The 27,754-nt window shown below is 35.3% G+C and overlaps 1 protein-coding gene, 1 long non-coding RNA gene and 1 pseudogene across 5 annotated transcripts; 2 read left to right on the top strand and 1 right to left on the bottom strand.

Annotated features, from left to right (window-relative positions):
* Window positions 1–164: 164 nt before the first annotated feature.
* On the bottom strand, window positions 165–22,660 carry LOC113501122 (serine-protein kinase ATM). 4 transcript variants are annotated; one of them, XM_026882149.1, is made up of 36 exons: window positions 22,616–22,660; window positions 17,782–17,994; window positions 15,519–15,615; window positions 15,078–15,242; window positions 14,517–14,746; window positions 14,345–14,443; window positions 13,978–14,214; window positions 13,779–13,906; window positions 13,046–13,276; window positions 11,880–12,976; window positions 11,381–11,793; window positions 10,787–11,245; window positions 10,116–10,445; window positions 9,211–9,773; window positions 8,662–8,833; window positions 8,160–8,400; window positions 7,656–7,906; window positions 7,200–7,471; window positions 6,694–6,901; window positions 6,133–6,424; window positions 5,404–5,874; window positions 5,009–5,210; window positions 4,723–4,885; window positions 4,525–4,634; window positions 4,334–4,441; window positions 3,969–4,201; window positions 3,304–3,531; window positions 2,877–3,035; window positions 2,689–2,795; window positions 2,486–2,602; window positions 2,174–2,290; window positions 1,759–1,940; window positions 1,565–1,671; window positions 1,376–1,490; window positions 1,138–1,289; window positions 165–427 (listed from the first exon to the last, which is right to left on the bottom strand). In XM_026882149.1, exons 2-36 carry the CDS (start codon window positions 17,983–17,985, stop codon window positions 240–242), a joined length of 8,448 nt encoding a protein of 2,815 aa, XP_026737950.1. In that variant the 5' UTR covers window positions 17,986–17,994; window positions 22,616–22,660; the 3' UTR covers window positions 165–239. The 4 variants fall into 4 exon arrangements, with proteins under 4 accessions (XP_026737950.1, XP_026737949.1, XP_026737951.1 ...); XM_026882148.1 differs by lacking the exon at window positions 22,616–22,660 and adding an exon at window positions 21,748–22,159; XM_026882150.1 differs by lacking the exons at window positions 17,782–17,994; window positions 22,616–22,660 and adding an exon at window positions 21,748–21,771.
* Window positions 19,322–21,550, top strand: LOC113501123 (annotated as a pseudogene).
* LOC113501124 lies at window positions 22,651–26,969 on the top strand. The gene is made up of 2 exons (XR_003401262.1): window positions 22,651–22,730; window positions 26,843–26,969. It is a non-coding gene; the product is annotated as an uncharacterized LOC113501124 (long non-coding RNA).
* Window positions 26,970–27,754: the final 785 nt, after the last annotated feature.

The raw sequence follows: 27,754 nt of genomic DNA, 5'->3' as shown, positions 1-27,754 counted from the left end.
TTCAATCTGACATGAATCAGAAAGGGCTTCATCAGCCTATTCGTAATATTTCCAATTTCGTAAAAAAAACTATTTTCACGTAATTTTGACCCCTGCACCTTTAACTGGTAGCTAAATATCGTGCGGCGTCAAGCAAGCCAATTATAAGAAGTAACAAAAAGACATAAAAAATAATCATTTATTTGTTTGTAACATATAGATCACAGTAAGTATAAGATATATTTAATAAGGCACATAGATCACAAGTATGGCTGCCAGCCGTGGAAGAGGCGGCAGAGGTTGAAGGGGTCCGCGGCGATGTGCAGCAGCCTCGCGACCTGTCCGGGCACGGCCACGCCGGCCGCGCCGCCCGAGTCCGTGCCGCACAGCTTGCTGCGGACCACCAGCAGCGCGCGCGCCGCCAGGCCCACGGGGGAACTCGACGCGCCTGTACACCAAACAACTCACATTTCAATAAACTTTACCTTTTTTTTCAACTCAAACGTATTTTTTTTTTTTTTTTTTTCTCTAGCCCACTGTGTCCCACTGCTGGGCAAAGGCCTCCCCCAAATCCTTCCACGACTCTCTATTCTGGGCCGCATGGAACCAGCCTGCGCGGTAAGCGTTAAGGTCGTCTCGCCACCGCTTCCTAGGTCGCCCACGACGACGCCGTCCATCCGTTGGCTCCCATAGTGTGGTGACTTTGGCCCAACGATTGCTTTCCATACGGCTAACATGACCCGCCCAATCCCATTTTAGTATTTTTATTTATTGATGAATTAATCCAAGAACATTTCGTTTGTAAAACTTTCTTTAATTTATTTGTACAGTCTTTTTACGGCTTTTTTACTTTATTGTAACCACGTGATATTAGAACTCTTGCTTGTAAACAAGGAAGCAATAAATTTACAAATCTGCTATTTCATTGCAAGTACTAATAAATCATTGCACTATATAGTAATAAGCGAAAACGAAGAGTTTGCAGTTATTGAATCTTTGCGAACGAAGACATCACATGGCCTTCGATGTGCGCCGTTGGAACAGGTTAGTGATATTTTAATGGTGTTAACATACTTCGATTCTTCAACTAATTTCGAAACTATTTGCCTACTTTAAAAAAATGCTGTTGTAAATAGTAGTAACATCAAACAGACTTACATTCAGCAGTAGTATCGAGGCTCGCATTTGGAGCATTTTGCTGCGCAGTTTTAACCGACCATGAGTAAAGAGGGTCACACAGTAAAACTTCTAATATTGTTAATAATGTCTCCTGGTTATCGCGAAGAAGTTGCATTGTTTTTTCGCAACATCTGAAAATATTTAACGTGCGAAAAAATATACTACAATAAAAACATATATTTTATACAACGTGCTTTAAAACTGTCCTACAAATTACCGTTTAAAAGTTCCTTCGGTGCCACTGGAACCGAAACCAGCAATAATGTCTCGTGTTAATCGGAATGGCACTGTTTCGGGAGTTCGCAATGTTTTTCCTTGTTCAAATGCAATACCTAGAATGTTTATTTGTGTAAGTATTTTATTATTGAAATGAATAACAAAAACGGAACCTTTGTATTAAAATTACCTAAATCTATATGGATAACTTCAGCGGTTTTCTTGTCAATTAAAATGTTGTACATGTGTCTGTCGCCCAAACCGAGGATGTAACCCACCATTGAAGATGTAGCAACACTGGAAATATAAAAAATAAATAAGCATATAATATATTTATATTATTTATTTATTTATAAGAATAAAATGTGAGCCCTCTTAATTTACCTCTTCGTGTATGCTAATCTTCTCTCGTACCAGGTAACTGGATCAAGATAATGTTCAATAAAAAAATATTGAAAGACTGGTTTAAATTCTTTCAATATTTTATTGTAAACCGCCAACTTGACTTCGTGACTTTGATTACTACAATCAATCATTTTTTTCCGTGCAGCGTCGCAAGAAATGTCCTACAAAAAAGAAAGCAGCATTTAGTCATTTTATTCAATGGTTCACAACATATTTTCCTTAAGTTCGGATAGGTAAACAGTGCATATCGCTTTTATTTTTTTATGTAGCTTGTTTTTAATCCCACAGCTGGGCAAAGGCCTGATCCTTTCTTTTACAGACCTCTCTATACTTTGCAAATTCTTGAGCATAATAACAAATGTATTTTAAATACTATGCTATGTGCATATCTTACCTGTGGACGATACCGGGCGTGGGCGCCGGCGTTATCAGGAGCGGCAAGGTAGAGCCCCATCGGTATCGTACCCTCACACCATTCCAATACGCCGGACAGACGAGACATGGGCACGACCTGCCGAACGAGTAATATCAACATACCATTAGCATATGGACAAAAGTTAGTGACTACAAGCTTCAAAAACGTGTATAAACCTCTAGAGACTTATACTAAAATTAGCTAATTGGTCCAGCAATTTTCGAAACTGTTATGAATTACTATTTTATTCATGTTTCGTTTTATACATATTGTTTAAATAATTAATCTTACCTTGTATGTTCTAATTAAAAGTTTGTTCTTATGTGTCACCGGGTCTTTTTCCAACAGTGTATTAACAATGTTGAACACTTGTTGCATCACAGCATCTTGTTTTAAATCGTCTCCACCCTATTGAGAAACAAACTATTACTATTGCTCCCTCTTCACAGATCCGTAAATATGAGAAAAATGATATTTTAATATAAAAATGTTACCTTTATTAAAAGGATGTGGACTTTTCCTGAAGAATCAGTGCAGTTTATCTTTTTTGGACAATTGACACCGCCAACTAATTCGTAGAATTTATCAAATGATTGTAAAGCTAAAAAATATAAAACAAAATATATAAATGAAGAAAAAGTGTTTTTTAAAGGTTATTAGAGGTTTAAGAAGTCCCACTTACTATGTATGTACGTGTATTTGCAATCTTTCCTTAGAGCCAAGGTAAGCGTTGGAACAGGGATGTCATTCAAATTTCGCAGCTTGTGTATATTTTCTGCATCTGGTATCTTCTGTTTCTTTTGCCTTGATTGAGGCATATAATTGGCGAAGCTTATAATGGCTGAAGAAGAAACAATACATCGTAAGATGAACTATACATTAAACGTATAAGACAAATGGTACAATGATACTGAAAAAAAAAAAAGATTTTTGTTCTATTCTTTCCGGATTTGTGGATTGATCAACATAACAAATAACCTTGTTAAACATGCATTACTTCCCCTTGATCTCTACAACACAATTATAGGACTTAGAACCAAATTGAACTAATTACATTGATTAATATAGTATACATATATTGTATGTGAGGGACCAGTAAGCTTACTCACCGTCACACAGTTTCTCCATTTGCGTGATGACGGTTGCGATGTGTCCGCCGCGCGCGCGCAGTTCCGTGACGAGCGCGAGCGCGGCCGCGACCCGCGGCTCGTGGTCGCGCGCGCGCCTGCTGCCGCCGATACTGCTGCTCGCGTTCATTATCACGTTGTCTTTGTCAGAGTTCTTCAAGCCGAACAGAATAGGTAGAGTATGATGTGGATGGTCGATTGCGCACCGTTCTGAGTACAAATTCAAAAGGTATTTTTATATTTTAAGAGTATTTTAGTTAGGAATGAAAAGTTGAATAACAATTATATCAAATTTTTGCGTTGTTTTAATTAAACATGCAACACAATATTTGATTTTTTTTGTAAGACGGCGGAATCCTCATGGAAACCCGCTTCCTCTGGGGAGAGAATGGGTAGTGTCAGACTCCTACTGACTAAACCTGAACCGCCGTGCTATACTACATCATCCAGGCTTTTATGTCGGTGTATGGCAAAGCTTTGCAATCCTTCATACACCGACAGCGGGCTTCCGCCGGCCAGTAGTATGGGCCGGCGGGTCACTTGCTCGTTTTGTGTGGAGGCCGACGTCTTCACATCCACACCACCGAATGTGGTTCCCCACCGTGGGATATAAACCGTAGTCCAACTAACAATAAAGTAAGACATACTTATCAAATTCTTCAGATTATTCATAAACGCCGTATTTTCATTGGTCAGCCGCGGCGCAAGTTGTGGTAGTACTGTCACAAATTTCCAGGAGGGTATCGAATTTAGAAGTGCCTCGAAAGTCTCGTTGCCTTCGGGACGAAATTCATAGTTCTGGTTATCCAGCCACAACGATATAACTCTGAATACCGACAAGTTGTTATCGTCGCACTGTTTCAAAGACAGCAAATAGTATCTGGGAAAGAATAACAAAGGCAAGTTATTTCAGTAGGTCTAACACTTTTTTTAGTTTGTGGAAGCAGGACAGCGCTCTAGACTATCTATCGCGCCGTCCCTTTCCAAGTTCCATATTATCTGTATTACGTACCGCATAGCCAAGTTCAAGTAATTGTCCTTTTCTACTTGAGTATTGACAATTTCAGCTTCATCTAATTCTTTGAACTTTCTATTCGTAGACAAGGCCCTGCTTTCCTCCCTGAAAAAAAAAACAAATTTAAATTACAATACATTTTATACAGAATTGTCGGTGTTATCTTCTATACACCTTTTTTAACTCACTTTGTTAATGCTTTTGTAGATTTGGTACCTAAAGATGTCGCTGTGCCTTTCATATTTTCTAAACACTTCACTCTGTTTTCATATATTGATGAATTCATGTACGTCACCACCTAGAAGCATAGTTTTATGTTATTTTACGAATCAAAATTTGTTTTATTGTTATTGTTTTCAGATTTTTGTCTTGTGATAACGTCATACCTGCTTATACTCTGCGTCGGCGAACTTCGCAATGTCGTGATAAACTTTAAGTCTTACATCTATATGCTCGTCTTTGAGAACGTCAAGACTTTTCTTCAAGTATTTGTGCATTATTTCTCGAGGATTATCACGTTTCGATTCTGCCATCCAGAGGCCGTATCGTCTGAAGCAATCATTCAGAGTATTAATCACCATTTCTTCGTTCAAATTCATTTATCTGTAACTTTTAGCAAGCGTAATCGTATCATATCAATAGAAAATTAATAGAGCGAAGGTTTTTTGTTACCGCAAAGAAACAGCAGCAAGCTTGGAGTCTAGTGTATGTTTGTCGATTATATTGCGAAGTAGGGACAAGGCTATTTCGCTGTGTCCTTTAGCCCACGCTATCTCACTCTCCACTAGCGTTATGTCCTCTGACAACTTGGACTTCTTCGCCACCGCTAAAAGGCGCTGGGCCATCTGAACCCTTCGATTGTTAAGTGCTAGTTCTAAAAAACAAATATTAACTACAAGATATACAAGAGACAGACTGAAAAAAATACGAAGTCTATATTCTTTATTTCTTCATTTAACCAATTTTATGCATCCGTCCGTCTACTCTGCTTGATTCGGAGTAAGAAACCCACTCACTACTTATTTTCCACGAGGTAAATAATAATAATATTTCTTTAAAGAACTTACGAGAATATTGTGTCTGCAACGAAACTATTTCTGTCAAAAAATTACTGTGAGATTTGGCAGCGTGCTCGAGTAACAGAACACGCTGGGATGAGAATGTCTCAATGTGCTTAAAATCTCTGAACTGCGGTAAGTTTTCCACATCCCACTTCCGAAGCAAGTCGGTCAAATGTAAGCGGTTAGTTCTCACTGAAAAATAGTGTTCGACGTCATTCAAGATATGCAGTTTTTCTAAAACTTTATAAATGTTTTGGCAGTTCTTCATGTTAAGGTTGTGGCACAATTTAGAAACAGCCAGCTTCGCTTTATTCAATGGCAGGATCAGTTTATTTTCGCATTCAGGAGTTGTTTGCACGTTTAAACAACTTTTAAGGCATGCATATTGGAACGCTTTCACTATAGAATTGTGGTTGCAGTTCTTTTGTTTATATTTTTCTTCTAGTTTTCTTGTGTCAACGAAATCGCTCCAGTCACCTTAAAAAAATACAAGCATTTATGAATTAATTATATGTAAATAGTAGGTAAATTATCTCTTGACTTAATGTGTCGATTTTACTAGTTCATTTTTTTGGTAAAGACAAATAATATAATTATATGAAATTAATTTGAAGTTTATTTAAGACTACAAACTTCAAAGCACTAGAACCTACAGATTCAGGCTATATGTTCTAACAAATAAAACTTTAATACATAAAGCGATAAATATAAAAAAGAAGTTGTCAAAGTACTCACCCAAGAACGCCAAGCAATCATATTTAACATCGTTAAGCTGGTCATTTTCCGGCAGAGACTTAATATACCGCAGAGCAAGATGATGCATGCCCGACTTGTGTAGAGACCTGACCACCCCGTAGTGCAGGGCGGGGTCAGTCTGGCCGCCGCACGACAACGCTATGTCGTGTAGCAACAGCGCGTCGGTGAACTGGCCCGTGTTTATCAAATGCTTGCGTTTCTCGTTTTCTATCGTCAGGTGGGCGGTTCCGCAACCTTCTATGGCATCAGTTTCTCCAATAGACACGTAACACTGAAAGTTGGTGAAAAAATTTACATAAATATCTGGAGTGCGTAGAATTGCAGAATAACTGCCTATGCGATAACTTCCTAAGATTAATATTTTCATTTTGGCGTTGTGGTGCATAACTTGCATAAATAAATATTAATAATAATAAATCGTTTATTTGCATTAAACATGGTATACAAAGGTGTTAAATAAGTATATAGTAGGTACAAGCATTATATATAGTAATTAATACAATATGGTTTACAAATATTTTTTATAATATACTTAGGTACCTTTCTAAAAATCCGTTGTAAGTTAGTTCCTCCAGCGAGGTTCGAAGTGATTTCTGGTGCTGATGGCGACACGCCATTGTTTTGGAATATAGCCCAAAGTTCGCCATAGTAGATAGCGGCCCAGTTCTGATCTATAATCGCAGCCGCCCATGCAACCTTGTCGTACTCAAGATGCAAGTAATTTAATGTCTGTACCGCGCTGCCTCGTCTGATGCAGTAAGCAAGCAAGTAAGCAGCAATTGTTCATGAAAATTGTGACACAAAATATTAACATGACAATAACTTCTCTAGCCAATAAATTATATGTATCAAGACGAGGGAAATATAAACTGAAGGGTATGTATGATAGGCAGTCGCTCCTTGTAAAATTTACTGTTTTACAAAGAGCGACTGCCTCCTGTTGGACTGGAAAAGTTGGGAACCCAAAATAATTGAGAAAAGATATATGATAATATAAAGACGAGAAATAAGATTGAAAAAAATAGAAAAAATGATCAAAAGCTTACCGAGTCTGGTAGTAGTTTCTCTGTATACGAACAAAGTCGACTATATCTAGCATATATTGAATGATCTTCATGTAGTTATGTGTCATTCTGTCAGCTGTTTTGGAATTAACGTTACTTTCTCCACTGTTTTCTAATATTTCATCAAAGGTCTGGTCCCAAACATCATTGAAGAACCTTTTTATTTGGTCCCCAAGCGCCGTTACGTGCCTTTCAGATAGTCCTTGTAATAGTACTCCTACGAGGGATGGCAATATTTTCCGGCACACACTTGACTGGAATTGACATTTTGGTTATTGCTTCATGTACCCCGCAATGTTAAACGTGAAACGAATTTATAACAAATGTTTTCAAAAAAAATCCAGCCCTTTTAGTGCAAAAGAGTAAGAAACAATTATACGTAAATTGGTTCCTAGTAGTATTACCAGTAAACTGAAATATAAATTGACTAAAATGTACCTTTAATGAGCAGACTTGCCGTAAATTATTAACGTAATTTGTAGGTGAATGTATAAATTGTAGAAGAGTACAAGTGACTTCTTTTAACCAATCTGTACTGCTTTTAGCGACCAAGGCGTTCAAGAATATGCCTTCAGGATACGATGTACAATACTCTTCAAACCTCATACTGTCTGTTACAGTGTCAACCGCTGACGCCGAAGAGCGTGACGAAAAAGGTTTTATTATTTCTTTGTCAAGTGTCTCCAAATCTGAAATATAATTATTGTTTAATTCTAGCTGAACGTAACCATTCCGATAAATCTTAGTTTTCGGGTTCACGTATGACACTCAGAAATAATGCCGTTATCTAGGCTTATCTAGGTAAAAGTATAAATTAAATCGGTTCAGTACTTTCTAAGATCATCCATAATTATGCATAAGAACAATATATAAGTGCAGGTACAAGGTAATATTAATATAGATACCTAAACAGATCATCTAAATCAAGAATTGAACACATACCTGGAATTTCATCAATATCAAGCGACTTCAACAAGTTTTTTAAGGTAACTGAGACTTCGTCAGTAATTGTCGCATCTTGATCAAATAACACTTCTAGAAGAGATTTGCCAACAACTTGCAAAAAGAATCGCGTCGGATTAACTGTTTTTGTCCGCTCTGTGTAAGCAGGTGGCACCGTCACCAATGTCTTCATATTATATGAGCTTATGATGGATAAACAGTTGCAAGCTTCTATGATAGTCTAAAAGTGAAAAAAGACCTATTGTAGAATCCAAATAACAGTTTTCGAATATCAACTTTACGGCTCATAAATAAAGTTCAATGTCCCACAGGTCCTTGAGCATTCATTTAAATAATATAAATATTGAAGTTATTAAAATTAGAAAGACAGGGAGTTTCTTGCGCTGTATCTTGAGAAGTATTTTGGAATCGTTGCAGGGTGGGATCCTGTCTATTAAATGTTGAATTATTGTTGATAGTTACGCTTAGAATGTCCACTTACCTTATCATCACACGTTGATTTAAGAACGTTACACAGTGACTGAACAAACTGATGTATTATCGTCGCCTCACATTCTTCTGAAAAGTTTCGAGAATCCAAGTCGCGATGTAACTGTTGCACGTGGGAGACATTACACGACAAAAATTGGTGGATATTCAGCAACGTCTCATAACTAAAAATTATTTAAAATGTTTTTAAAAGTATGTACATAAAACGTATTCGGAGAGTTCAAACGGAGCTGGTCACATTTTATATAGAACTCTTCTGTCCAAGAAAACTAGACCGCTGTCTGTCTATCTGTCTGCACCAGTCTGTATCTCATGAAGCGTGATAGCTAGACAGTTGAAATTTTCACAGATGATGTTTAAAAGAAAAACCGAAGTTACACAACGTTGTTATAGTCATAAATTGGATGGGTAACTAATTTTGTTGTCCTAGACCGATTTGTTGGAATAGACTTGCTTTCTTGAAAATTATTTTTATTGTCAAGAACGGCTCTGTATTCAACATCCAACCATGTATCGCCGAAGCGTGTCGCTAAATACGTACCTTGGACGTTTTAAGCTGATCTTATGTGTCTTTAGCTTCTCTTTAAATACAGTCAAGTTAGGACAACGCACGTCATCAGCCCTGCCTGAGGACATAGACCCCAGAAAGTCAACGACATCTTCACTCTCACGCATATGCTCATCCATGTAACTTGTTAAATAATTTACAAATTCTGAACATTCCTGTTCAAAGCCAAGTTCTATTTGTTTGAGCAAAATTGGAAGCAATTCTAACAGAGCCTTTCGCATTAACGCTGCTTTCTGTGGCAGCAAGTAATCAAGCACAATCTTCAAGCCTTTGATATAACACCTCATTTGATTCTTATTGTCACAATCTTTTACAACTTGCGTGAAACCGTTACAGGCGAAGTTACATATAAATGCGTCAGAAGGCTGGTTTAACGGTATACTTTTTATAAATACTACATATGCGTGTAGAGCTAACACCTTCAATTCCAATAGGTTTTTTTGAGTGACGGCTTTCCATAGTTCAAATAATATTTTAAACACTGTTATAGTTTGGTTTTTACATAAATATTGTAAAACACTTCCGTCTGTAAGATCCTAGAACAAGTGGAAATACAATGATCAGTATTACAGAGAGCTGTCAAACGCAGCATTTAAAAAAAATGATTATTTTTCTTTTTAAACAACTTAATTTCGAACGAATTTAAACCTTGTGTCGCAGGGGTTTCACAAATATACATAAAGCATTGCTTTGCGAAGCAATGCTTTATGCAGTCACATGCATAAAGCATTCGTGGTTCACACAAACGCTTGTCCTACTCGAGAATGGAAACCGCGACACGTCAAGCAGAGTGGTGTGTTGGTGACTTTTACCACTCAGCTGTCAAGTTTTACTTTACGTTTGTTTTTCATAACCTAGTGAGATTATTAGATACTTACTTCAAAATAATTCAGTATGGCACAAAATATTTTCTTAGGATAAAAGTATTCATGATTCTGTCTTGGCAATTTAAGGTCAAACAATTTCTCTGCATCTTCGGGGTCTCTTAAATGAGACGCTAAATATAAAAGCAATTCTCCAATATTCTCTACAAAAAAATTACTCCATTGTTCGTTTTCTAGCATTTCGCCGGTCGTTTGGAACATTCTATTTGCACTTTGCATCGACTTTTTAAATGCATCTCGTTTATGTGGTTCACAGTAGGATATCTCGTATTTCGCACTGACGATATAAGGCATACATAAAGCCATTATATTGGAAAAGCAAATCTGAAAGTCAGAGACATATTTATAGAGATATTTTTTACGAAAAAGAGTTCACATTTAATCTTTTTTGAGAGTCATTACAATTAGTCTCGAAGCTAGAAAGCCTGACTAAAGGATATTGTGCTGCCCAGGTAACTGGGTTGAGGAAGTCAGATAGGCAGTCGCTTCTTGTAAAACACTGGTGCTGGCCAAAACATAGAAGGGCTAGGATTATGATGACGATGATTATATTAATATTATTATCATCATCATCGGCCTAGCCTTTTCCCAACTATGTATGTTGGAGTCGGCTACCAGTCCAACCGGTTAATATTATTATATTAATTATAGTAATTGCAATATACCTCAAGTATATATTGTGTGGACTTGTTATGTTTCTTCACCACTCGTTTTAAGATATCACTTTTAATGATGGCTCCATCATGGCTCCATAAACTTTCTCCAGCTATCAACCACTTCATATGTTTTTCTATAAACATTTCTGTATCTTCAAATCCAAATAGGCTAATCGGCAAGTCTCCAAATGCATTTTGTTTCGAAAACCAAAAGTAAACAACAGCCAAAATATTGTTATTTAAATAATTTGCCAGATTTTGGATGCCGAAGGCTTGCGTGATCCGATTTAATACCTTCAGAACAATTTGTTTATCCAATGACTTTACTTTTTGGATATGAATTACTTGAAGTATTATTGTCAGTGTTGGCAGTTTTTTTGTCTGCGCCAGCGCAACAAAACAATGAAGAACAGTAAAAGTCCTGTTAGCCGCTTCATCCTTGAGTATGGACTCTTCTACAGTAGGTAACTGAAAATAAAAAATACAAGAAATAATATAAGCAAATAAAATCACATCTCTACGACGAGAGACGAAGACGAAGTTTAAGGCAAACACATTTAATTTTAAAGAGGTTTTACTCGTTATTTTGATAAATATACTTACATCAGTTAAAAATATGTCCAGTAAGTCAATTGCAAATGCATTTATCTTGTCCTCAGGGAAATGATTAATCAGTTTCACTAAATAACAACAAAAGAGACGTATGCTATGTACATTACATTTTATAGTCTTCAAAATATGTTCAATAAAGGCTACTTCACAATCATGTTTACGACTCATTACAATAACTTTGGCTGCACATTCATAAATCAAAGAAGCAACTCTCGGTGGGTAATACGTATCTTCACAGAGTTGCAAATAACTTTTGATCATAATAAAACAGTTGTCCTTCATAGAGCTGTCATCAGAACATAATGGATCCATGATTTTAAGCAGTATTTTAAGTATCCCATATGTCGCCTTCGAATCTCTATACAGTTTTTGACACATGCGTTGCATCAGCGTGAAAATTAAACCTAATAAGAAAACAATACATCATCAAATACATCTTTTTCAAAACAACAATTAATACAATATTTAATGCACTAAACTATGTATTTACCTAAAGGAGGATCTTGAACTGTAGAGTCTATAAGCATTTCAATACACTGAAAAGCGCATTCCGTATCAGATGTAAAATTGTATTCATACTCATCTAATATAAGTTTTGATATATCTTCGCGATATTCTGCGTGTTTTCTGCAATACGCAGCAAGTACTAGAAGACAATGCTTTTTTAAAGTTTCAATATTCATTTCATCTTCGTCTCCAATATTTATGATATCATCGTCATCAACTTGTACTTCAGTATTCAATATGTTATTAATACTGTGGAATGTGTCTGCATCGATTGTCGATCGTACTAATCCTGTTAATATGGGATGAAATTCCGAAGCTAGAAGCTGGTTGACGAGCTGAAGAAAATCTACTTTGTACTGAATCTGAATGTTGTTCTCTAACAACGTATTAAATGACGAGTACATACGAGTTAGAGCAGTTACTAATAAAGTATAAATGTCCAAGGTTTCGATCTCATCGTGTGTTTTCACATTCAGCTTAATTAATAAATCAAAGTACGTCACAACAACATTCATCAATTTTATAGCCATTGATAATTCAGTATGAGTTTGTAATCGCTTCGAAATGTTATCTGTTAGCATAATTTTCAAGTATTCATGTATTTGCTGTTCTAAATCTGTATCAGTTTCAACGCCTTCAAATGCGTTTTCTAACACCGGAGGTATTGTCGGGCCGTCAATTTCGAATTCGCTAAACAAAATACACTTTTCCAGCGAATTGAATAAAATGTCATGTAAGCGTACTTGTTCGAAATTTTTGTTACATGTCAAGTTCAATGTTATATTTTCATTAGAAATTATTCTCAATAACAATTCAGGTACTCTAGATACACAGAATGATGAACTATCGCCAGCTGTGAGCCAAGCTAAACATTTAACTCTGAAATCACTGCAACTACATTTGCTGTAGAACTTTTGAAAAATGTTAATCAAAGTTGTAACACTATGGGTTGTCACAGGCATTTCCTTTTCGACGTACTGTTTAATGAGATGCGTGGGGTACTCCAATATGTTGCAAGTTAATACACCTTGCATAATGGTATGTATGGCTTGGTGCGACGAATTTGTAGATGTGCAAGATCTAAAACACATACACATATAGGTAATTTCGTACTTGACTGATCACATTACCGTATAAAAAGTACCTTACCTCACGCAGCTATTCCATAGTGATAGTAAAGTGTTTTTATAATCATCATCATCACTCATATGAGCGTTTGAACTCTCAAGTACAAAACAAACTAACTCTTTGAACATGTCCCAGTCTAAATTAGTGCTGCTATTTGCAAGCAATAACTGAAGACAGTTCAATAATAATAGATATTCTCTTGAAGTGATGTGGGTACTGTATAATTTAGTATACACATTTACAATTCCTAACCTGAAACCCAAAAAAAATAACAGCTGTAAGTATGGCTTGGCATATAAGGCCTATTTTAGATAACCAATGGGCTAAGAAGACAAAATATTTATTAATTAATATTATTAAGAGGTAAAGTTCGTGAGAGTGTGTGTAAGGGGTAATCTTAGGATCTAGTGAACCAATTTTGAAAATAGTTTTAATAGAAAGCTGCGGTATTTTAAGACTCAGGCTATATTAATATTGGCGGTTTTCGAGTAAAGCTCGAATATGCCCAACGAAAGTGATGTGTGTTAGTTTATCATGAATATATGTATAAGATCAAAGATGAAAACCATTTACTGGCTAATATACATATAATAATAATTAAAGCGAAAGGAATTTACTTATGACGTCACTTCCGTTTTAATATTGCAAAGTCGTTACGTCACAAACCTCCCCTCTCCCAAATTTTAAAGCAGTTTTTATGCCCAGTAATCATCCTTATTTTGGGCTGAAAGTAAATGTATCTCTATATACCTACCAAGGCACATGATTTTGCTGCAGTTCATTTACAAGATCGCTGAACGTTTTGTTTTTGTTCACACTCAGTTTAATTCTCTTTGATGGAGTTTCTGTGTCGTTTTCGCTTCTCTCTGACATCTTAAAAATCTGCAGTCATAAAACATGAAATTACAATAAAAATACTTTGATAATAAAACAAAAACATTACATTTACTAACCTGGTGGAAGACAGAAGCAGCAAGGCTGTGAAAATATGAGCATTGTTGGAATGATTTATCATTTTGCTTTCTATTTTTCTGCAAATAATTGACTTCTAAGCAAATGATTTCTGTCATGCTGTTCAAGTACTTATTCCAGACATCCCAGTTGTTTGCAAGGCTTCCCTCTTCGTTTTGGTGCCTTCCTAGAGGGTGGTGCAGTGCTACCGCAAGATTTAACAATTTGAAATGTGATGTCTGTAAAAATATAGCGTCATATTGTTTATAAAATTTTATAGAAATAAGGAAAAGATTCCATTTATCAATCAAAGTAGAATACTTGAATCATACAAAACTCGATGGATAAAAAATCTTATTGTATATTTACCTTTTTCTTCTGATCTTTGTTTTGATCATAGAATTTTAATAAAGACGGCATGAAACTCTCAATAAAACGACACATAGTTAGGCGACACTCGGAAGAAAGCTGAAATAAATATTTAAGATACAGTACAAAATCGAAAAATTATATTCAATTTATCAAATGGATCATACTTTACCGTTTCCAATAACAAAATAATTATTTCAATAACAATATCCTGTACTTTTTTGTCGCTGGCGACAAGGCCAAAATAAGTTTCTAATGATGATAGAGACTCTATGAGAGGTCTGACAAACTGGCAGTTCTCCTTTCCACTTTTCATAATAAGCAGAATTAGTCTCAGCTTAGTATAAGCATCTATTTTGTAAACAGTAGAGAAACATGTAGAAATACTGACATCCAGTAGGTCTGAAAAATCAAGAGCATTCATAATTCTTGAGATAAATTAAGATCTACACTAATGTTCTGCAGCTGAAGTTTGTTTCTGTGGTTAAACAAGAAAATGACAAAGTTATTTGGGTTCAAGTACATTACATTAATTAGCGAAGCAAAAGTACATGCCACAGAAAATAAACAAGACTTTCATAATGCTTTCTATAAAAATAGCAAAGGAAAACAAGGTTTGTCATAAAGGAACTGCCCTAAATATTTATTTTCTCTTTTTAATTTTTTGTTGAATCTGATTATAGATGAACAAACAACCGGAATCTTAGTAATAGGATCTATCAACTTTACTCACCTTTCCAAGTGCTTGGTGTTATATGACCCAAGTAATGCTTGTATGGCAAGACATGTTTGAGGAGTAAATTCAAGTAACTGTCACCAATTGCTTTAGAAAGACGATTGTCTTTCAGTATGTATAAACTTGTCTCAGTTATTTTATCACACTTTATATATGCTTTGCCTGAAAAGGTGAACATTGTTATGTAGGATATGCATTCTGTTTATTGGGGTTTTGGTTTGATAGCCAACTAATCAGGAAAAACAAATATTGTTTTATGTCTTTGAGGCCTAAAAAAATACAATTTTGTTTCATCTATTGTCTAAAAATATTTCTAATTATGTAATTACATTAAGATTATCAAATCAAAATAAATATACCATTGAAATATTTATATATATAAAATACATACAAAGTAGTTAAACAAAGGGTGTATAGCTTTACAAGTTCATGTATTACCTTTATTAGAGCCCGCCACACAATGATGTAAGAGGCTGGTACATAGTGGTCTAACAGTGTTCTCAAAAGTTTTAGACTGTTCAAATTTTTCAGTTTCCTAAAATAAAAGGACAAATCCTAAATCCAAATAAGAGTGAAAACTGTTGCAATCATAAAATATGCTTGTATTAAATTAACCAATTGATAATTTTTAGTTATAACTACTTTGTATTGTTTAAATGATATTTATTACATTTATTTATTTTTAATATAAAAACATGTTTCCTCCTATAACACTTAAAACCTATGACAAAGGTTTAATATGACTTCTTAAAATGTATTAAATCACATATTACTTCTATGATTTATTCATATATTTCTGATTAATATTCTTCATAACTATGAACTAAACTAAACTAATATTTACATTTTGAAAGCTATATAATATAAAAAGAAAAATATGCATTATTTACAAAGCGTCGAAAAAGATATCCTCATCCCTGCCAAAGTCGGGAAACGTGCCCAGAAGGCTGGCTGCATTGCCACGTTGTATGGCAATGCTAATTCTTTGGGCAAAATATAGACCAGCCTTCTGATCACGTGTAGAGTCGACCAAACGCTTTGCGAGTTCTTTATAAAGAACTCGTGCACCTGGTCCCCATGTCCCGAACGTTTCGACCCCAAACGGCTCAAAAATATAATTACCAACAAGGTTATTATATTTCCGCCGTTTTAGGGCTTCCGCGGCTCCAGCAGCAGCGCCCGGCGAGACCGCTGAACTTAGAACATGGGATGGCGCGAGGGTGTCGACGCATGTCGCGTCCCACACCAAAGGCCGACCCAATTTCCAAGGCAGCAATGACATTCCGTCAGGTCTCTTACCATCGTTGCGTACCAAACCATTGGGTTCTAAAACGGCAGGTACACCAGCAGTGACAAGAGCACGACGAATGATGTCATTAATATTTGCATGACGCGGTATACGCCCCGCGCTCCTGCCGCAGGACAGGCCATGATGACCAAGGCAATCGACTCTTTCACCGCATTGGCAAAGATGAGATGCGACACATTGTACACCCAAACGCAAACCAATGGCGAGCCGGAGAGTATTGTTATCCAACATCGTACCTATGTTGGCTGAAGGTAATGCCTGTAACCAGAGGCCCGATTCCCATTCTCCCAGAGCCAAGAGACGAGCACGCTCTGCAGTATTGAGTGACGTTTCAACTAATTCATTCCGTATCAAACTGCAAAGCGGCTCATCCCATTGCCTCTGAGAAGAAAGTTGTGCGGGAAGATCCGTGCCCGGGCAGGACATTTTCCAACTATTTACTGCCTCCGACATGCATAGGATCTGAAAATCAACCAGAGAAAATTCTAAAATTTCTCTTGTCAATTTTTCAGTGCTATGGACCGAAGACAGAAACGCTGGCAAACTCAAGCTGGTAACTTTACGGATACCTAGTCCACCAAAACGAATCGGCAATGTGGCTTGGGACCACGCTCGGTCGTCCAAAGTCACATTGAGAATAGACGTTAAGGTGGACCGTATAATTTGGTCTACTTTTTCCAAAAGGGGTAAATGCATCCATAAATTTGAAGACCGGAGGAAGTATATAAATTTTGGACCAAAACAACAAAACCGAATCAAAGTTAAGGCCGAATGCAGAGAGATTTTAAAAAGTCTATCCGAAATAGATTGAAAATTTTGAATTTTATCATCTATAAATTTACTAAAGGATTCTTCTAATATTGGGGACCCTAGAAGGCGAAGTGAATATTGGTCTACAATTTTTATATCTGGGGCTAATGAAAAGAATTTTTGTAATAATGGTTGATTTTGAATTAATGGCTGATTGTTCGGGATGAAAATTTCACATTTATTTGTGTTTAAATCAAGGCCAATGGAATGAAGTTCATTTTTTAAAGTAGTGAAATCTTCTGTGATTGTGTTAATATCGCCTCCTAAGGTTCCGTCATCTAGATACCATACATTTAATTTAGATTTAAGTTTCCTGATGATTGGGTGTATTGCTAAACTAAAAATGACTGGCCCGAGAGGATCTCCTTGTTGGCAACCGACGGATATGATAGGAATATATATGATATATATATTAAGGCTTCTATGATACATTATAAATTTTTAAGGATAATATTTTAGGGAATTCTAATATTTTATATTAAGGAATAGGTGAACAGTAGTACACAAAGTACTGTGATAGCGATATATTTTGTGAATAGAGAAAAATACCTTTGAATGATATAGTCAAAAGTTGTAAAATACCTTTAAAATATAATCATTGATATCGTCAAAGAGGTTGTTCCATGTATATCCCCGTTTTTTAAGAGTATTTTCAGATAACAGAGCCGGCACTGCGTTGCTGTTCGTTAAAAATTGCTTTATGATCTCTGCATTCTTTTTACGATCTGTAACTCGCACCGCTTTAAGGCCATTACCAGCATCTTTAATTGACGATTCCAGTTCCATGATTTCAAGCTACAACATTAAAATTGAAATCGAAGCTGTAATAGCTTTTCCCGCGAGATTTGTTTGCAAACTACAACGAGCTCTCATGTCACCCTGACACTAGTCGAGTGCGGTCAATTATGTCAGTGTCATCTAGTATTTTAATTTTACAGATTATGCACACCCTTATTATAAAGTTGCCACCATCTCACAATGCATTAAAAAAATCTAAATATTAAGGTACGGCCTCATGGAGTCGCTTGTTGTTCGTTTCCAGCTATAAAAAGGGTGACCACATTTTAAATTTCTCTCGTCTCGAAATGATCACGTGATGCGTAACTGAACGTAACGAAACGACAAAGCTGAAAATGAACTTTGTCGCTAGGAGTGAGCGGCTATAGTGTTCTGTAGCGGTGAGACAAGTCGACATAAGTGTGGTGCTGCAAGGGTTTATTAAGGCTCCTATTTCTTTCACTTGTTGGTATCACTGCCACGAGGTACGAGCGAAGTTAGGAAATCAGCAACAAGGGATCGCGTCGTGACCAGCTTTATCGCTGCAAATGAGTGATGAGCGACTGCATGAAGCAGCAACTTTTCGAGTCGCGGAAAATTTAAAACTAGGTTACGTCACCAGATTTGTCGCTGAAAGCGAGCGACGGGCGACTCCATGAGGCTGCACGTTTAGACATATTTTTATATCATCTAATATCGACTGTAAATTATACTTGAGAAAAAAATCTTAAAAATGTACCGAATAAAAATCGAGTGCTTATACAAAATCGTTAGACTTGTTAGGTAATTAGTATGTAGCCTTTTGATTATGCTTTGAGTTGAATTTAAATTTTACCTTAAAACTGCAATGAAGGATATTGAACCCTGGTGAATGTTGCGATATTCATTTTATTTTTATTTTTGTAAGATGTTGATAGTATAGTATTAAAAATATTAATATTCTTAGAAACCAAAAGTGAGGACAGGTTTTTAAAAAGCAAGCACGGTTACGTCACAAACAATTAAACCCAATCATTACAAAGATAACTTAAAGTTAATACATCAAACTCTAATTACTGCAAAGGAATAGGTATGAATGGCAATTATCGAAATAACAATATGGCTGCTATGCTGAATAAATACAACGAAGGTCACGGAGATGTTCCAGCGAAGCCAGCTGACACCCGAGAGAGAGCGTTGCTAAGAGCGCTCCGTCTTTTATAGCGGACTGCTTGTCAAATCCCAGGTTCGAAGGAGGTTTCACTAAGGATCTTGAAGGAGGTTTCACTTTGAAAAGGAGGTTTTGTTAACAATATTATATTTTACTACCCGGGCCAAGGTATAGAACCTGAACTATTTATGCATTTACAAAAAATGCTTTTTAAGAAAAAAAAAACTATAAAACAGTATTCGTTGTCATTGCATAATTTTATAGACATACAGGCGTATAATAGTTTCCAAATTTTGCTGCCTAAAATAAGTAATCCCTAAAAAATGGCTCTACCTTGGCATATTCCGTTGGAGGCAGCAATTACCAATAAGCCGCAAAAAGGTAATCCACCTCAGCCCAATTTACTAAAACATTACTGTAATCTTAACTTACATCAAGCTCCATGTGAAGAAATGCAAACAGGACTTATGTGTGATATAGGGGTAGCAAATCGAGAGCCTGCTGTGATTCAGAGATTAATTGCTGCGGGTTTGACAGTGGCGCGGCTCAATATGCGAGACCTCGAACCTGATGCCTGTGCGCAGTTAGTTCAAAGTATAAGACAAGCTGTTTATAATTATAGTGCTGAATTGGAATACGTATATCCATTAGCTCTCATGGTAGACGTTAGAGGCCCGGAAATTGTAACAGGCGACCTTAAAGGCGGTCCAAAAACAACAATCGAGTTGAACCAATTTGACACAATACGGATAACTACTGATACAAGTTGGCGAGAGAGTGGTACACCAGACTGTCTATACATTGGATATGATCACTTAACTGATTTACATCCTGGCGATTTAATAATTATTGACAGTCTGACCCCAGGTAAAGTAAAACTAGTCGTTACTGAAGTAGGAGATGATTCCGTCGAATGCTCAATTACTTTTGGCGGTACCATTGGTGCTAAGATGACAGTTCGGATTACACACGTACCTCGAGATAATGAAAAATCCGGTAAAGGCGATGGGAGTTCTAATTCTTTGACTGGTAGTCAGACATCACAACAACCTTTTGAACATATGGAAGAGCAAATAGCTTGGGCCATTGGATCTGACGTTGACGGTGTACTAGTTCCAAACACCCAAAATGCTAGTGATATTCGCGGAGTTAAGGAATTACTATCAGATAAAGGAAAACATATTCTAGTTTTGCTTGCATTGATACCGTATTAGGATACGACAATTTTGACCAAATATTAGATGAAGCTGATGGAATTTATCTCGACCGGTGCATTCTAAGTACTGATTTACCAGTAGAAAAAATATTTATAGCTGAGAAAGTGATGTTAGCTAAATGTAATAAACTGGGTAAACCGTGCATTTGTAAAGCAGTTATTAATGAACAGATTCCTACCCTTTGCGTCACAGATATTGCGAATCTTGTAATTGACGGCGCCGATGTTATTTGTTTGGAGCTACATTATGATTCTCCCCTAAAGAAGTTTTCACCGTCGTATGACTCAGTAAAAATGGCCGAGCACTGTCTCGCCGCCGCAGCCGTTATTTGCAGACATGCGGAGAGAATAATTTGGCAGCCGTATATATATGGCAATACCGAACTTATGGAAAGTCTACTTGACGAACCAACAAGAGCTATTGGTGTTAGTGCATGTGAACTTGCCGATGCGCTCTTGCGCGGTTGTAATTATATGCCTAACTAGCTCTGGCCGAACAGCAAAGCTTATTGGTCAAGCCAAACCCCACTGTCCGATAGTTGCAGTAACAAGAGCCTGTCACACAGCACGCCAGTTACGTTTTTGGCGAGGAGTTCGTGCCATGCATTATTTTGAAGTACCTAAAGGATCTTGGCCGTTGGAAGTAGAAGCACGTGTTCATGCTGCTCTTGATTATTGCAAAGCAAAACGAATTTTGAGAGCTGGCGACGCTTATATTTTAGTAGCAACATCACGACGTGGAGTCGGATATTGCGATAGTATTAGATTGTTGTATGCTAGTGCCCGTAATACGGTTAGCGTAGATTAGTATTTAATATGTAATTGTTAAATTCTTTAAAAAAAAAAATTTTTAGATGTCTGCTAACTCACACTCGGTTTCACCTTCGTTTTTATTGTATATCTTTTCTCCCCACTATTTTAATAACTATACTTTGGTACCTTTTGTGAATACTTATTTTAATTATTTTTAAAACGTAATGATATTACTTTGATTATGGATTATATGCATAATAGATATTATGCAAAGTTATCCTGGAAGTGTCTCGGAACACTTGATCATAATTGAAATATTTGTATTGCGAATTCATATTTACTATCGACACAGTGCAAAAGACGCCTACTTTCCAGCAATGTCGATTGTATTTTTAAAAGTTTTAATTGTAATAATTGTTATTTCAAGTTCTTAATAAAAAATTTAAAAATCTTAATTTAATAATTTTTCATTAAATTCATGTTATAAATTTCGTCAAGTGTGTAAAAATCTTAGCAGTTTGTAAAAATATAGCTACTTTTTATAAGCTGATAAGTTTTTTACACACGTTGCAGGGCGTGGCACTTAAATTCATACTACAACAGACATACCTGGTACCTACATTAAATAACAGTGGAAAAACTCATAGCTTACAGGGTTCGATGGTGGAACTTTTGATTGCAAATATCCTTGATATATATTGTTTGTATTTTGTTTATCGTCTCAATAAAATGAAGTACATCGATTACTTCCCGTTACGTATGGGTGATATCTGATTATCTGTCTGTCTAGCTAGGCCTACATTTTCAGGGTAACCCCGTTAGTTTTTTTTTACTTTTGCTGTTCCATTGTCATTGACCAGTGTCTACCCATAAACAATATATTGCTTAAATTGCAAGGTGTGAAGTTTATTGCCGTATTTGGATACCATATTTTAAGCCTAAACATTAACACTGAAACAACTAAAAGGAATGTGGTTTTATAACGATTTTAAACCCCCAGACGAATTAAATTTATTTAATAACAAAAGTATCGTAGTTTTATAACTTGCGACATAAATACAATATTGGCATTTGTTTTTTACCATTGCAGGTAGATTTAAAATAATTTAAGTGGGTATCACTTGAATAAAAAAATGAGTTAACACAGCGAGCTTGCTGACTGCGTGTCACGTTTGTTCTTAGGCATAATAATCTATCGTGTTTGATTTTATTTTGCCAATACACAGGAACTCTTGCATTGGAATGAGTCGTTTGTAAATAAAATAGTGACTTTTATATGAGTAGTGCTATATAAACAGTACCAATGATTAAAGATTAGAATAACATAACTTCTTTTACTACCATTTATACCTACTGTGCGACCGTGAAGGTTGAGAATGTTACGTCATTTTGCTTTTAGTGTGTGATATAAACTTACTTATTTTGTTTCTGTACTGAGACGTGTTTTTAACTCAAAGAGTGTTTGAAGTTGTGAGTAGTAATAACAAGTGTAAAACGTCTGAAATGAGTGGTTTACTTACATACACCGGCTGCGACAAAATGCCGCCATGTTATTTAGGATTCGCAGTTTTCGCTGTCAACTACGGATCGTGGTTAGCCCTGATACAGTCGGAGGATATTTATTATTGAAAACCTGTAAGTAAACAAAGATTTTTGAAACACATTTGCTGCCCTTAAAAACATACAAATATGTTTGATTTCTTTCTTGTAAATGTTTGAGATTATAATGTTTACTGTGTTGTATTGACTGTCTATGCAATGACGTCATAATGTGTAAGTAGTTACTGACTGTTAATTGCAAAAAGTGGACCCTGCTACACAATCCACGATGTTATGATGTATGTACTAACGAAAACACAAATTCAGCACTGTTTCACCTATAACGTTCTATCAAGGTCTCTATTTAGCCTTGATCACATCACTTGCTAGGTTAGTTTTTGTTCCCCTAACAATCACTGGTTTACTCACAGACAGAAAAAAGGTTTGAAGACTTGTGGAACAATTGTTTCATGTATTAAAACTCCTTAATGTTGATACCATTTATTTATTTTAGGTGGTTTCAAAACAAATGCTGTGCTTTTACATAGTTCAAGCAGGCAACATAACTGTTGGGCTTAAAAAAAGTCATAAGCCCTTGAAAGCCTTATAATATTTGAATAGCCTTATACTATTTTTATATAAAATAATTAACTTGGCCAAATGTTATTTTACAAATTAGAAATCATTGAGTGGTTTCACACTATTTTTTCTTATAATGTGTTATGTACTCTTATGTATATGGTATACCTTACACATAGCTTAAAACTTAGAAGTCAAATTATAAATTGAAATTAAAAACTATAGATCCAATCCTATGCAACCTTTTTTACTCCTAGTCATTGCATGTTTTGCATCTTAATGTCTATACCTAACATCTATTTAATTGGAGCTAAAAATATAATCCATTTAAGTATATTATTTTAGCATCTGACATACAATTTTAATAATTCTGTTGTATCATAGCTAATAATTATTAGATTTATTTCATCAAATACAGTCAGAAAGAACATTTAAATAGTCACAAACATGCTCTTTTGAACAGGCTCATAAATGAATATTGAAATATTCCAAAACATTGCATTTCACTAAACATTTTTAGGTGAACTATATAGCCTTGCAATTAGAAACTAATTCCTTGATGAACTAAAATGGATGGTTTTAAAACAGTTCATACTTGACGGGATGTCCTATTGCTGCGTACAGACCATCGTCTATACATGGCTGCTTCTTAAGCTTGCTTGCGTCGGGTTGGTTACAGATTTTGGTAACTTAGAACTGTTTTATCAGTAATGTTTTAGAATAATTAAAATATCATATAACTTTGAAATTTCTTATCCATAAATAAAAACTCAGGTAAATATTAGGATTATTTAGTATTAATCCCTAGGTAGCCTAGACAACACAAACCATAATAATATTCGTGTTTTGTAACAATTAGTTATCTCAATTTTAATATCTCTAAAGCTGCAACCTTTTTGTGCCTCTATAGATCACTAATTTGATGGTCGAGACTTATGTTGCTTTCATAAGAAATATCTTGTCATAATAATTAATATTATCAGTAATATTCATTATAAATAACTCTTAATGTGATGTATCAATAAAATAAACTACATCATGACCCAATTATTAAATAAGCCTGAAAATACTATAACTCTTCACACTGATTTCTAAACAAATCAAATACGACTGAACACCTGAGGTTCTGTATGGGTCTATGAAACAATATGGGGGCCTTTATTACACTCAAGCTTGAGTGACCCAATTTAATCATACCTGATATGTTATTGTTTACTTCGTTCGAAATAAAAGAAAATTTGATGTTTTTATGTGACCCAGCTTGGACTGTAGTCTGTCGATATCTATTAAGGATTACAATTTTGTAATGTAATCCTTACTATACAGCAACTAGTGTTGCATGTTACCACTGCTAAGCAAAACTATAGTGAGGGTATTAGCATTATTTTTATCTAGCCGTCTTCTTTCATAACAATATTTTGATCTAGTTCTCATATCTCTATGATTCCTATACTGGGCCATTTAGAACTAGCCCATGTACTGTTTTGATGGTCCATTGCTCCCTAGGCTGATCATGGTGGCACATTCTCTGTAAATTAACATTTAGTTATTGGTTTTACCACAAGCAAAGTTTAAGTTACTAATATCAAAACCTTATGAAAAGTATGTATCAATACCATATACCTGACTACCCAGACCAGACTAGACTGGAAATAAACAAGATTTATAAAAAAATGTTTAATTTACTAGGTATTTTTTTCAGAATATAAACTCCTTTAAAAAAAATAGTGCATTCCAGATGTCTAACCAAACTGGCTGGTTTGTCCGGCTATTCAATTTAGCGATCTAGAGCCCTGATTGATATGATTATCAGTGAGATGTGATCAGTCAGTGCGACTATTTAACTAAATTGATTTGGGAGAAATCAATTTAGGTAGATAAATAATATACTTAAATAAATTATTAAAAACTTGATGATCTATATTCCACAAATTAGGAACATTGAAGCCTGGGCTTTAAATTCATTAGTAAAAATTGCACTCTGCAATACTGAAATGCCTGAATTGCTATTGAATTTCATCTAGTTTTTATTTTTTTTATTGGGTAAGTAAGATTAATTGAATAAATATTTTTTTATTTACTGAAGTAAAGGTAAAAAGACCTATTCAAAGTGAAAATATTTAAAAAAATTCTTAGTATTAAATAAAATGTGACCAAAACCCTTCTTAAACTAAAATAACGATTGTTTATTAAACCAAAAAAAAATGATTATCTTATTAAATATTTATGTGGCACAATAATTATTGTGGTCCCCAAAATTCATAATAGCCTAGAAATATAACCCTGATTGCTATTATGGAGGAAAATTCTCGAAATTAACAAATTTCAATCATTTAACAGGCTTTTCTATTTAATTCCTTCACATGCTTTGTGGTATGTCGGACATTCATATAATTTATTTAAAAAAATATTCTTAAATATAGCTAAAATCTTCAATATTGTTAACTCTGAAAACCTTAATAAATGGTTTCAGAAAAAAACAAAATATTATGACAGTTGGCAAAACTGTACCCAATGCCAGATTACTACCCTGTAGCTAATTTTTGCTTCAAATGTGTTGAAATTTCAGGGCTTGAGACATTAAGGCGCTGAAATAATCACAAATAGCTGTGGTTGACAGGCTATAAGATACACTGAATTATGTAAAGCCAGTAACTTTAAAGATCCGGAGTGTGCGTTTGGAACTTAAACATGTATTTGAGTTAAAGGAGCAAAATAGCTTATACGAAAAAGAACCGTAGCGACGGATGTAGCTTGCAAAATAAGTATCGGAATTAATGAGCTGTCTAAGAAAGTTTGTCTGCGTAATTAATTATTATTTGTATGGCAAACGAAACATCAGCCCTTAAACTAGCGGCGGAATTCATTAAACATCCTCAAGGCATTGCTGCAAGGTGCCACAATCTGAATTACGGACTCTTTCTTTAATCCAAAGATAATAAAATACTGTAGTCAGGAGTTAGTAGTTCAATTCTTTTGTTTTATTGATAAGTAAACTGATAGACTCAACGTGATATCAAATGACACACGATACTTATATTCGCGATATGAAATCATGATTACGACCATTACTTTTTTAACACGTTACTGAACTAATCAAATGGGCCCTTCGGTAAAAAAAACATCGTTACATTGACCAGTTTCAGTTTTTTCTGGTTTGTCTGTTTATGTTACGAAGCAGTTAGTGTTTGAATCTTCATCGTCTACTGCATTATTTTTGATTCCTAAAGCGCCTCCATTCGGCACGGTCGTAAGTCTACCTAGGCCATAGATTGCCCGTGTATCTACTTAGGTCGTCTATCTAATTAGTGTAGTAATACATTGTTTTGATCCAAGTTATAAGTTAGTTTATTAACTTTAATATCTAATGAAAGGGAGGAAATATTCTTGCGTAAAATAAATGTAACCCACAAGAACCAAGTAAAAGTTACATAATAAAAGGAAAAGCAAGTATGAGAAAGCTTTATTTTAATTTGTATGTCGTTTTTAGAAAACCTCAATATTCCTTTTGGGTCTTCCAAGCGGAAATTAATTATTTTACAGTTCCTTTCGTATCCCTTGAAGTTCCTATAAAAAATGCCTACATATAAGTATGAAAAATGCAATTATACATTTAAATATTGTTACAGGTGGTTAATTTGGTTTTGCACTTTTATAATAACGTAACATCGCCACGGAGCGCCAGAACTCAGCGCTAACGGGCGCCAATCGCTTCAATGAAACATATATGCCAGTACTGGCTATTGAAGATGCAAGGTAAGGCTTATTCTTTACTATCTGCTTATATTTATATATTCCTGTATCTTTATGAATCGAATATTAATCCTTATTGAAGACATGGTGTCACAAACGCTACTTTTGTTGATTTCTACCTCGTAGGGAGAATTTGGACAGGATATTTGGAGGAAATCCTTTAGTCGCAATAAATTCCATTCGTGGTTATTATTATTCGTAATTATTTTATTTGCTACTTTAGAGATTTGGACGGAACTCAAATGCGACTAGAAAACTAGATTAAACGCGAATATAGTGAATTCAACTATTCGCGAATGGACCGTCGACAGAAGGCTGTCTAAGCAACTATATCGTATCAATAAAAAGGGTTAATATTCGATTCACACTTTCCTTAGGATAAAGGCTTTGTTGAAAGTTTTTATTCGAGGATACCTCAATATTCATAATGTTCATTCATAAACTCGCAAGCAAGCTCTCGTTAGTATTATTAATGATTAGTTATTTCCTAGTTTTCTTACGTCGTATTATGCAAGGTCTTAAATATCAGTAGAATGTATTACAAAATTTCAATAAAATCCTCTTACAGTCCGTGGTTCTAGAAGAAAATGAAATATTTTCCGAGAGAGTATGATATCGCCCATGGCAACTTGTAAAGAAAGTAAAGCCTGAGTTTCAAAGCATAATAATCTGCTGCAATTTTTACTTTCAAACAGTTCTTTACTTGTTTCTTCTAAATTTTTATGAAGCGCGTTCTGTTTGTGTATAACAAACAAACTAAATTTAATTAGTAAATGTAAAAAAGGTCA

Source organism: Trichoplusia ni, chromosome 15 (genome assembly GCF_003590095.1).
Source record: "Trichoplusia ni isolate ovarian cell line Hi5 chromosome 15, tn1, whole genome shotgun sequence".
In the NCBI taxonomy this organism is placed as follows: Eukaryota; Metazoa; Arthropoda; class Insecta; order Lepidoptera; family Noctuidae; genus Trichoplusia; species Trichoplusia ni.
The sequence above is the reverse complement of the archived record's forward strand: the minus strand, read 5'-3'. Positions and strand labels throughout refer to the sequence as shown.